At 45.2% G+C, this 11512-nt stretch overlaps 2 protein-coding genes across 3 annotated transcripts in view; both read right to left on the reverse strand.

Annotated features, from left to right (window-relative positions):
- LOC142778436 (uncharacterized) overlaps window positions 1–2899 on the reverse strand; it is a 5629-nt gene extending 2730 nt beyond the window's left edge. Inside the window, exons 1-2 of one of the 2 annotated variants that reach the window (XM_075882057.1) lie at window positions 2760–2899; window positions 2655–2681 (exon numbers count right to left, since the gene is read on the reverse strand). In XM_075882057.1, coding sequence (XP_075738172.1) covers window positions 2655–2681; window positions 2760–2862 — 130 coding nt within the window. In that variant the 5' untranslated portion in view covers window positions 2863–2899. The remainder of the gene's footprint in view (window positions 1–2654; window positions 2682–2759) is intronic. The other variant, XM_075882058.1, reaches the window with a different exon arrangement.
- A 966-nt stretch (window positions 2900–3865) lies between these two features.
- Window positions 3866–11200, reverse strand: LOC142795060 (uncharacterized). The gene is made up of 3 exons (XM_075885996.1): window positions 10983–11200; window positions 9818–10151; window positions 3866–4197 (listed from the first exon to the last, which is right to left on the reverse strand). The coding sequence occupies exons 1-3, from the start codon at window positions 11184–11186 to the stop codon at window positions 3866–3868; spliced, it is 870 nt and encodes a 289-aa protein (XP_075742111.1). The 5' UTR covers window positions 11187–11200.
- Between the last annotated feature and the right edge of the window lie 312 nt (window positions 11201–11512).

An 11512-nucleotide genomic window follows, 5' to 3' on the forward strand; every position in this document is an offset into this window, starting at 1 on the left:
GCGAACGGCCTGCAGACGACGGCGAGTCGGCTTCGTTAAACCACGAGCGCAGCAACGTTTGCATTTCCGCTAATACCATCCACCTTCATTTACACTGGTCTTTCGTGTGAAGGTTGCCTTAGACATTCATTTCATGATTGAACGTCCGCTCTAAAAACTTAATTTACACTGCGATACGAGCTTTTTGTGGGTTAAAAGAATTCGTATAGCGAAGTAGCTTCTGTAATATATAGTGCGAGATCTGCGGCTACCAACTTCATAAGTGATATGTTCTCGCTCAAAACAGCTGTCACTTAACCGAATGCTACCTCAGTGCTGCCTGAAAAGCTACTAATTTCACTTAAAGGCCGGAGAATATAACGAGTGACCTGCGCATTACGTCGAGTGTCGCAAGCGCTAATTGAACGCACTTATATACTGTAAGTTTACGCAGTACAAAGCTTGGGACTATGTTAGAAGGTCACACTGTTTCTTCCGCATCATCGATGAACTTCGTATCGGACAGGGTCCGTCCGCTCGACGACACAGCCTCGCGAAGGTTTCTGACCGCGCACACCACATCGCTGAGAACGTGGTGGGAGAATGATCGCTGGCATTGCTGCTCACCCGCTGCGTCGCAGTTTTCACCGGAGTTTCCAAATGTTCACTGGTCTTTAGCGTTTAAAACTACTTACAACACGACGCACATCGGGCGAAGCCGAGGGTAGTGTCGCATGACGTTCATCAATCGCCATGCGTTCCAGCGACGTCCACGAGGACACGTTAAAACGTGCCCGTAGTACACCTCGCGGTGGCTCTGTCCGACTAAATGGTTCTCAGCCAGCTCGCCAGGCTGGCGCATCGCGTAAATTTTAGGTGCACCGAGTAAATTTTGGGCACACCACTTGGACAGTGCTGGCTTCCCATTTGCTAAAGCTTTCACAAATCTGATAACAGCTATATCATTGCACTCAAATGATCACTTCAAAACATAAATACTCAGTTCCCTATTGATCAGGTGCTACTAAGCAACTGTTATGTTCTGTATGTTGTTTGCCTCCTTAATACTATTTTATGTTTACATCGTGTTTCTTCCCTCGTCTCATTCCATATATACCAACACACCCTAATTTAAAGATGCTTGTTGAAGCTTACTGTATATATATATCAGCCTCGTCATCTTCGTGAAATAGCAGAATGCCTAGCACATGAATAATAATAATAATAATAATAATAATAATAATAATAATAATAATAATAATGATAATAATCCATGACGTGGTTGAGGCACTCTATAGCAGAATGCTCCTTCGGAAGTTTTCACTATCGGGTGTTGTTTGAAGTACGCTATCATTGCACTGTTAAAGAGGCCGTGAAACAGTTCGAGTAACCATGGAATGGATTCACTAAAATAGCTTATTGACCCACAAGTTCAACGGCAAAAAAAGTTTAAGAATCTGTCCAGTATTAGCGGATTTACAGAAATCTGTAGCACGCATAAATTCGCACTCTTCCTTCTCTCGTCCCAATGAAAGCGCTTGAATCTAAGCAAGTAGGAATGACATAGACAAAAAAAAGTAAGTCATGCTTCCTTCGTGACCTTGAGTTTTTTTTTTTTTGAAAACGCGGCTTTTTCAGTGCGATCGCACGCGCACGCGTGGAAGTTTAAGAATCCGTCCAGTATTAGCGGATTTACAAAGATCTGTAGCACGCATAAATTCACATTCTCTCTTCTCTCGTCCCAATGAAAGCGCTTGAATCTAAGTAAGTAGGAATGACATAGACAAATAAAAAGTAAGTCGCGCGCCCTTTGTGACCGTGAGTTTTTTTTTTTTTTAACGCGGCTTTTTCAGTGTGATCGCACGCGTGGACAAGTCGTGGACTCCCGCGGTGATCCCTGTAACACCGAGCGTGTCATGCTCAAATCAGCCAATGGCTAATACAAGGCCTTCTACAAGTAAGTTTTGAGCTTCCTCCTTCATTCGTCGAGAGAGAGAAAAAAAAAAACAGGCAATTTTTTTAGCTGTTTTTGATAATTATTCGTGAATTTCATGCCGCGTGTGGTGCTATGATAGTTGGCTCGCGTGTTCTCGGGAGACTCGATCGGCAGCGTTTCCCGACCGTGCTTAGAATGTGGCGCATGGCCCCTTTAAGGGCCGCTATCATTTCACCTCCACCTAATAGAGACGGCTGCGGTCGGGATCGAAACCGAGACGACTTTCGTGTCAGCAGCCAACCATCGTAACCACTGTACCACCGAGGTGAACTTCAGTTTAGCTGCCCATTAAGGCACCCCACGTAGTCGATATTTAATTTGTACGGGTCGAGCAGTACGACAGGCCTCACAATCATAGTTCAGTTTCTACATGCTAAACCATCGAATTACTGATTTCACCATTTCGTTGCTTATACTACTTTCTCAATTTGCTGTCTATTTAAAGTGATAATCAACATTAGGTTGTTGTCAACTAAATGAAGAACGTTATGTTAAAATAGATACCGCAATATCACTGGCACTTTTCAATCTACTAAGGAAAGCGAGTTGCCGCAGTTGTCAAACTGGCCTGTCGTGGTAGATACAAAGCATTTAGAAAGAAAGCCAAGAAATGGAGCCGTAGCCCTTCTTTTGACGTAAGAGCAGCCGAGTTGAAGAAGCGGACAGCACTTCTACTTACTTGCTTCGATAAACCTGTTGAATATGTCTGCAAGAGAACTTCGCATGCTATATTGGCCTTCACAGAAGCAATGCAGCCGACCCACGGATACATGAAATCACATACCCGGTCTGAAGGCGTACAAGTAGACCAGTGCGACGACAACCACCATGAGCACTCCGAGTATGCAGAAAGGCACGTAATCGCATTTCAAGTGCTCCTTGTACATGGCCCTGTGGCAAGAGGTCGTCTTATGTAAGCTTAACCTCCTCGAAAAAACAGCAAAAAGTTCGGCAGTGTGTAGCAAGTTCGGCAGTGTGTAGCACTATCTGTAACGCATGAAGACAAAATCTTGGTAAACATATTTATTAAGGAGTTATGCTAAACCATCGGTGGCCATACTTTTTCGGAGACATGACAATACACAATGTGGAAGACAAGCAATTAAGGTACACTAAAGAGGAAAAACAATTTTTTTCGCATTAAGAAACTTCTGTGTCGCCGCGCCAAAAACACTGACTTTTGTTACGAGAAGGCGCTTGGTGAGCGAAAACACGCGCAAGAAGAAAACGCCGGTGGCAATGGCACCTTGAGGTTTCTGCACCAGTCGTCATAACGTCATGGATTTGGACTGAGTCCACTAAGACCTAATCGGTAAAAGTGAAGTACACATTGCCTTTTGAGAGAGTCACAGTCTTAACAAACAAATTGTCAGCAAATTTTGTTCAACCAGTGTGACGAAAATACGAAAACTCAGTTTGAAATCCGTGATGCGACCCCTGAAGATTTCGGTGGCAAGTTCAAAAGTATTTTTTTTACATTGAATTCCTCATCGATTAGTAAGTCTCACGAAGGGAACTCAATGGCGATAAAGTTTTCAGAGTATAATTTGTCAGTCAAAGACAAATTCATTCTTTAATTCTAACTAATATTTGTTTTACAAACTTTTTTTCAATGTGTATCCCCAGCTCATTTCTTCTTCTCTCTCTCTCTCTCTTTTGTGCAACATGTACCTTTCGTGCAACCCACTCCTGGTTATGGCTCGCAAAACAGGCGGGCAGCAATAAATAAATAAATAATAAATAAATAAATAAATAAATAAATAAAAATATAAGTAAGTAATAAATAAATAAACAAAGGTCCATTTCCATTACTTAGACGTTCCCTGTTGATTGCGATGGTTCGCTTGCATTTACAATGAGCCCAATTAAGTAAGATAAAGAAAACCGAAATCACACTTTATATCCTGTCTCGACTTCAAAGAGACCAATTGTTCGGCATACTTGCCTCAAGTATCGATTCTTCTCATTGAGGCCCACGTATGTGCCGTCGGGCATCTTTAAACCGCGTGGGGCTTTCTTCCGCTGTTTTTTCGCTTCCGCGAACTTCTCCGGCTTGCCTTTCTCTTCCGGTGTCTCGGCCACTTTCTCTGCTACTTCCGCATGAGCCTTTTCCTTTCCCTCTCCTTTCTCGAGGTCTTCTTTGGAGTCGCCGCGAAGCAGCAGCTCGGAACCAGGTATAGATCGTCCGCACAACTGGTTCTTGAGGTGTCTTCTCTGCGTACCTGCGGTAACCGCCTTAGTATGAAGTCGGGCGCCGTCGCAGCATGGCAGGTAAAGTGCTGCGCTCCTGAACTTGAGGGCGCGGTCTCTTTTATGGGCCATGGTGGTCGTAGTTCAATTGTGCGAAATGCAAAGAGCACTCGTGTTATCAAACTACGGTGCATGTTAAAGAATCTCAGCTGGTTGTGACTTATCCAGAATCACCCACTACCTCCCGACTCATAACCATATCGCAGTTTTCGCTCTTAAAACCCTAGCCATTAGCAATTATTTTTCACGTGATTTTACAGTCAACCTGAGACATGATACACTGAAGGTAACCAGTTCTGTGGACTAAATTTTTATGACGGCGTACTCTAATTGGGTGTGAAGGCAATGTGTATGCGACTTAAGTAGGGGAACTTTTAGCAGCTGCTTCTGCTATCAGTAACTTGTGCTTTATCGTTAAAGAACGACACAGGACGGTATGTCCCACAGTAATGAGACAAGACTCACTTATGATTACTGCAGGCCCCAGCGTTAAAGGAAGACTATGCTCGGGGATCGTTAACATGTAAGCCATGCACGTGAAGAAGAGAGAAAAAAAGAGAGGCATGTAATGAAAGAAATAAATAAAGAGAGAACAAAGGAAGGAAGGAAGGAAGGAAGGAAGGAAGGAAGGAAGGAAGGAATAAAGGAACGAAGGAAGGAATAAAGGAAGGAAGAGGTACATATAGAGCGAAATAAAGGGAAAAACAAGATAAACATATCGGAAGGCCAACAACTACATAGAAATAGACAGAAGAGCATAAAAACGGACTCAATATGTAAAAAAGCTTCAAATCAGAAAGTAAGGGAAAAAATAAGAGAGAAAAAGAGATACAAAAAGAGAAAGACTGAAAAACACAGAAAGATATTGAAATAAGTAGACACAAAGAAAGAAATCGAGAAACACAAATCAAGAGTGAAAGAGAACGAAAGAGAAGCAAAGAAAGAGATAGACCAATAAATATTGCTAGAAAGAGCGACAAAGATAAATATAAAAAAACAGACACAAAAAACAGATGCAAGATACAGCGAGGCAAAATTATAAAACGAAAAATGAAGAGAAGCAAGGAAGACCACCCAGCTATACTCTTTCTTCAGACTTAACACCACTAGGGCTGAGCTGACATAACTTTGTAGATGCGAAGCAGCTCTTTGACTAGCCTGTGTAACGCTGTCCCTCCGTCCGCACCGCGCTCTCCTGCCCATAGGTGTTGGGGCAGTGCCAAGTAGGTCACGCCTTCCCTCGAAGTGCGCGCGCGTTGACGTCACTCTCTTCCTAGCCTGTCGCCACTCGCCACGCGTGACACCAACAAAACTGTCCCTCCCCCTACACTTCTCTTGCCTCGCGAGGCCGCCTGCTAGTGAGAAACCAACTCATCATTCTGCACAGCCGTTCACTGGTCACCCCGTTTATGTTGGCACTGGATCGCGCGTTCGGAATTCAATATAAGGACGTCTTAGCTTTCACTTGATGAGCGCGAGCGCCAGCATCGCTGCCCGTGTAAGCGTCAGCGCCTGCTCCTTCGCATCTACACAAGGTTCCCTTTAGCGGGAGATGATCCGATTTTTGTTTATACGACATCAGTTATTCTTCTGTCCGAAATCTCTCCTGGAACGGTTTCCTCACATCTCCAGTCATTAACCTTCGGTTCGTTTTATAACCTAAGACACCGCAATAATTGTTCGTTATATGAGATATAATCACTTATGGTGACTCTTACAAATCGAAATCCCGTCTATATGCGTATGCTGTTCCACGTGGACTGATTCATTAGTCCTTCGAATATGCGCTGATATTGCATTTCGTTGGAGGGCTGTGACACCCGACTACATACGTTCGTGCCATTCAGGGGTGAAGGGTAAGACTTCGGGCAAGTGAATACATGACCTAATCCTCCATTCCGTGATCTCTATAGTTATAGACGGTGATAGGGCTTTAGCTATTGAAAACATGACCACGGCAGGGCGCGCAAGCAATGTGGACTACCTGCGCTTGTGTCGGCAAAGCCATCGTGGCATTTACCTGTGTTGCACGAGAGCTTCAACCTTAGTGCCGTTACATAAGTACTTCCTCCGATAGCACGCGGTAGTTTCGTCACCTCGCCTGTTCATTGTCTAGCACTCGGACAAAACGCACACAAACATGCTCTTTTTGCGACCAATTTTTTTTTTCAGTCAGATTACCCGGTTTCTAACAACTGCTCAATGTTGCCAAAGAGCACAACTTCGTACGGCAATACGAACTAAAAAGCTAGCAAGGCTAGTATACAGGGTGTCGCAAATATCAGGCAGCATAATTAAAAAAATGATAAGAACGTCGTAACAAAAAGCACACCTAGTGCATGCTATTCTGGGTAAGTTGTAGTATAGCCACTGCTAATTTTCTGGTTACAGAGGTTAACGTAATTATTTCTAGTTATGTTTATACCCTTAAATTACATCTAACAGGCTATATATACAACAACGTATTGTGTGCTTACTTTTTTTCTGGCTAATAAAAAGAAAGCCCACGAAGTCTGAAAAATGACACGTAGCTTCACACATGCCAAATTTGGTATCTCGTATCGTCAATGGATGGCGAAGGTATGTGACTGCGCATCATGGTGCAAACATGATCATCATGAAAATGTGTGTCATGTGAGAACATGACTACATGCCGCAGTCAAGGCGCCAATACATTTCGACGTGACGCGGTGCGCATGCTCGCCGGCGTTCATTTTGGCGTGTCAAGGCGGCGTTCCGACGGCAGGCGCTGGTCCTATTATATACTCGCAGGCACGCGTTGCGCTGCGTTGCTTTGACGCATGCGCGTTTCAGCGCGTCTGGCGTCCCTCCGTCACGAAAAGAGGGAGACCCAGTGTTGTCTGGGTAACGCATCGACACGAAATGCAGCATGTCGCATTTCGCACCGGTTGCCATCGGGCTACGCCTACGGACGCTGGTCGTGCCGGTCGCGCCTGGCGTCAGACTGTAGATCGCTCGCGTTTTGCTAACGTAGCGTCCCTGTGCCCAGCGCGCGCGTGCGTCAATGCCACATTTGAGTATATTAGGCCCTTCATGGCGCGCTCGCGGCCGTTTTGCTAGCTCCACATATACCAAATTCGGTGTTACTTGATGGCAATGGATGACGAAATTGTATGACTGGTGCAAGCATAATAATCCTGACACGCGTGTCATGTAAGAACATGACAACATACCACGCTCATAGCGTGCTCGCGGCTGTTTCGCTAGCTCCACATACATTAAATTCAGCATCACGCGACGTGAATAGATGACGAAGGTAAAAGACACATTCAAACATGATAATCATGACACGGAAGTCATGTATGGCATGATTTACCTCCACCTAGTAGCATTGTGCTGATTTTAAAATGACATATAAACCTTTATCATTCGTGCTTCGCATATCATCGATTCCCACTGTACATGGGATCTGTCATTTTTTTTTTCAATTGAGGTGGAAACCCGCCCACGTTAGTCATAAATAAAAATATGGTTGTTTCTGATGAAATAACTTACAGAGACGAGTATTGGTGACTTATTCTCCAATGAAATTTGCCTTGAATCTGACGCTTACTAAAAAGAATACTAGCCATCAGAAAGACGCACTTTGAGCACTACTTGCCCAGAAAGGGTTGCACGTTAAACTCGCTGGGCGTAACCTTTTTGGTTTTAACAACGGCTTTACCTCTCCCATAGTAGAGTACCGAGTACTCTAATCGCTAACCACTTTAGTTTCTAAACACACCTTTCAATATTCATATGCGTATCTGTCCTTTTGTGACACATTTTTGTGTGGCCGTGTTTGAGTTAACCAACGAATGTACATGTTCTTTCCACGTCATTTCATATCCATGTTCTTGTAAATGAAGTCTATTTTGTCATCATTGCTATTGTATGTGTAAAAAGAAAATGCTCTGTTGAAATGTTATCGACGTCTGTGACAAAACATTTTTCTAAACAGGTTTAGCGAGGGTTGGGCTCCAGTGCTATGAATTTAGTGAACTGTGTATATAGCCGTGAACTAGAGGCGGTGAAAATTGGAAAGTTGACACGAAGCGCAGGCCGTAAAAAAGTGTTCGAGTGTCCCCTCTCGTTTAGTCCTTGGAATGTCCGCTGGATGGCGCTACCTTTATATGCTAAATATATGATGGAAAGATACGAGATGGCGGTGCTTTAAGCGTTCACCGGATGGATGGACGGATGTACGGATGGACAGACAGATGCACGGACAGACGCACGGATGGATGGACGGACATATGAACACATTGATGGATGGACGGCAGCAGGGACGAACGCAGGGACGGACGCACGAATGAACACACAGGTGGACAGATGCATGGACGGATGATCACACAGACGGACGTATGAACGGACGATACGCCCCACTCGTGATTATGCGCTTCGTGGATATGCTGTGACTTTTTTTTAAATCTTGCGGCTTCATATATGGGACAACCTGTGTATTCTTGTAAAAATTGAGAGGCAAACAAAAAAAAAACGAAGCTGGTTAGGCCAATCAGTCTGTATAAGGGATCGGTGTATTACTATTATTGAAAATTCGTGAATGTGGGATGTCACCGGGGCTGACATATTAACAAGCGGACTTGTGCTCTTCACGCTGCGTGTCCGCTTGTGGAAACGTAGGCTCCAGCGACGGTCCGTCTTTAAGAATTGATAATTGCCTCATGCATATTTCCCCGAACTTTTTACTTTTTCGGCTGTCTATTAGTGTGACAGAATGGGTGCAAGGTATATGGGAAACGCAGCCAAAGACGGCGATGATGCGATGAAATAAGAAATTTTGCGGGCAGAAATTTAATGAGTGCGCCAAGGACAACTACATACCTTAGAAGAAGTCTTCGACCAGCATTCCACGTAATATAGCTAGAAATATGCTTTTGATGGTGATTATTGTGAGAATAATGATGATGGCGAGACTAATTTTTAGCATTTCACTCTCCTCGTTGCTGTTCACTTGTGAAGGAGCGCACGAAGACAACGCACTAAAAGAACGAATATTTTATTCCTTCTGTGCGTTGTCTGAGTGCGCTATATACTTCACAAGTAAACGTAAACTATAACCGACTCACTCAGCTTTCAATGTTACTGATCCTCGTCGCTGTTGTCCTCAATTCGACAAAACTAGGAGCACCTACAGCTCTATGTAGTCGGTAACCTAAGTGCGTCATTTTAAAATCCCTGCTAAACGTGTTTCCATAATAGAGGTTTTTAGCAAGTTACGGAAACACTTTACGAAAATACGACACGGTTTCTTTCCGTATGCGCGTACAATGGTCGCGCATGCGCACTCGTCAGCCGGTTCCACGTTGCCGCATTTCCGTAACGTTTTTTTTTTTTTGTAGCTTGCTAAAAACCTCTAATACATTGTGTGCGTGGACTAAAGTTCTCACTTTTGGGGCAAAGCAGCTAAAAAAACTGAACAAACACCACAAAGGAGGATTGCGTGCCATGGTTTTTTCGCCTGTTCATCCTCTAGAACTCGAACGAAATGGACACAAATACAGTCCTTTGCGACGAAGTGATATCATCGAAGCGACGTTATCTCTAAAGATATACTTCTGTCTTACGCACCAGCAGCATCGCTTGTGACAGCGGCCCCTGCATCTGGTACCGGGCTGGCCGGGTACAGCTCAGGCGTGAGCTGGTTTTGCGTCGCCGCGTTGAAGTGACGAGGGGCACACACGGGAGTCACGCTACCGATGGGACTGGTGCTGGCCGAGACGACAGTACGCGCAGACGAAATGGAAGCAGACTTATGAAGCGAAGTGCTGGACATCAGGTTGCTGACCTTGGACGAGATGGAGACCTTCGAATCGCGGTGGTCGGATGGAGCATTTTGCTTGCGGACCGAACCCACCGACGGCCTGGACTTGGCCCGAGTGGTTCTGGAGGTAGGGCCCTTGGGCTGTTCGCCAGGAAGAAGGAAGCTTTGCATGAGCTATACACGCGAAACTGGTCCCTCCATAGACGTTGCTTTTAGCGAAAATTTTATGGTGGACACTTCGGCGCTAATCTTTACGGGAATAATCCACCATAGGACGAATAGTGCATAAATATTGCTTAGAGGTTGTCCCTGTTGCTTCCGCGCTCCTCTGAGTACTACTCAGCCAGCTTTGTAAATATCTGAGACAACGCTCTCCATGGGCTTTGCCTCCGAAAATCTCCGGTCACGTGGAGTAAATACATTCCGAGATTTCGATGACTCTTTTCACATGATTTTTTATAGTATTTCTCACGTAATCTAGCTTCTAGGCATGTTTGAATTAGCCGGAGACATTTTCTGTGCTTGCTCTTCCCAATCCGCACACTGATTTTGTATTGCTGTCAACTGCAGAAAAAAAGTTAGTGCACAGAGACCCGAGGGCCGGCGTCCATTGTACGTTTAAGGCCCGTTCATATATCCGCAGCTGGCACCGATTGCGCGACCAAGTTAGTCGAAAAGCGACTGCTTTAGCTCAGTCGCCCGTTGCTCAATTTCTCAATCGCTAAGACGAAGTCACGGCGCTCTGACAAATGATATGCGCAAGAGCTTTCTTATTATGAGCTTATTATGCAATGCAATAGCAATGCGAGTAGACGGGAATTCGGCACGGCGGTGGATATAAGTCGCGTGCATTATGAACGCGCCGACCGCGTATATATAGTCGCTTTTTGGTCAGTCGCGAATTGTTGCGCGACCGATGCTGTAGTCGCTGTCGGGAACGAGCTCTCAGGCTTGATCTCCGTGAATGCTCACCTCATCCACGCTTGTCTTGCTGGGTGGGCAGCTGTCCCTACGAGCGTTATCCGAAGGAGTCATCGCATTCGGGCTGCCTCGGCCGCCGGCTTCCTTCGGTTCTTCATCGGTGCTGGAGAAAGCAGAACCGGGGTTCGCCGAGCTGCCGGCATTCAAGGTGTAGCCATCAGCCGTAGCGTGCGAAGCGGCGACCTGCCCTGCCATTTTCGGCAATCGCTCGTCCTGAAAATTTACACGAAGTGCAGCTTCACTGATATTTCGATAAAGTATATGCTAACTGGTTATTCAGCTGATGCATTGTTGGTACTGTAGTGGGGAATTCGCAAGGCAATGATAGGGGGACCATCGCTGAGTGCGAAGCGCGAGGACGAGCTGTAGACACTGGACTGCCCGAGCATTTGTTTCTGTACCGGCTGTCTGCCTATTATCTGGCGTCGCTAATAAACCCCCTTGCAAAGTGGTGGAAGTGTGCTGGGTACGCAAACCTGGAACTTCGAAGCCGGAAGCTGCCCACTACATCAGCAATGCCT

Source organism: Rhipicephalus microplus, chromosome 2, assembly GCF_043290135.1.
Source record: "Rhipicephalus microplus isolate Deutch F79 chromosome 2, USDA_Rmic, whole genome shotgun sequence".
Taxonomy (NCBI): domain Eukaryota; kingdom Metazoa; phylum Arthropoda; class Arachnida; order Ixodida; family Ixodidae; genus Rhipicephalus; species Rhipicephalus microplus.

What these genes read in the sequence shown, in the direction of transcription:
- LOC142795060 (XM_075885996.1), bottom strand. Translation starts at nt 11,186, where the DNA reads ATGGCAGGGCAGGTCGCCGCTTCGCACGCTACGGCTGATGGCTACACC. An exon ending in GCAAGACAAGCGTGGATGAG is followed by an intron (nt 10,152 to 10,982) that starts GTGAGCATTCAC and finishes CCTGGCGAACAG; the next exon opens with CCCAAGGGCCCTACCTCCAG. An exon ending in TGTCACAAGCGATGCTGCTG is followed by an intron (nt 4,198 to 9,817) that starts GTGCGTAAGACA and finishes CGGTTACCGCAG; the next exon opens with GTACGCAGAGAAGACACCTC.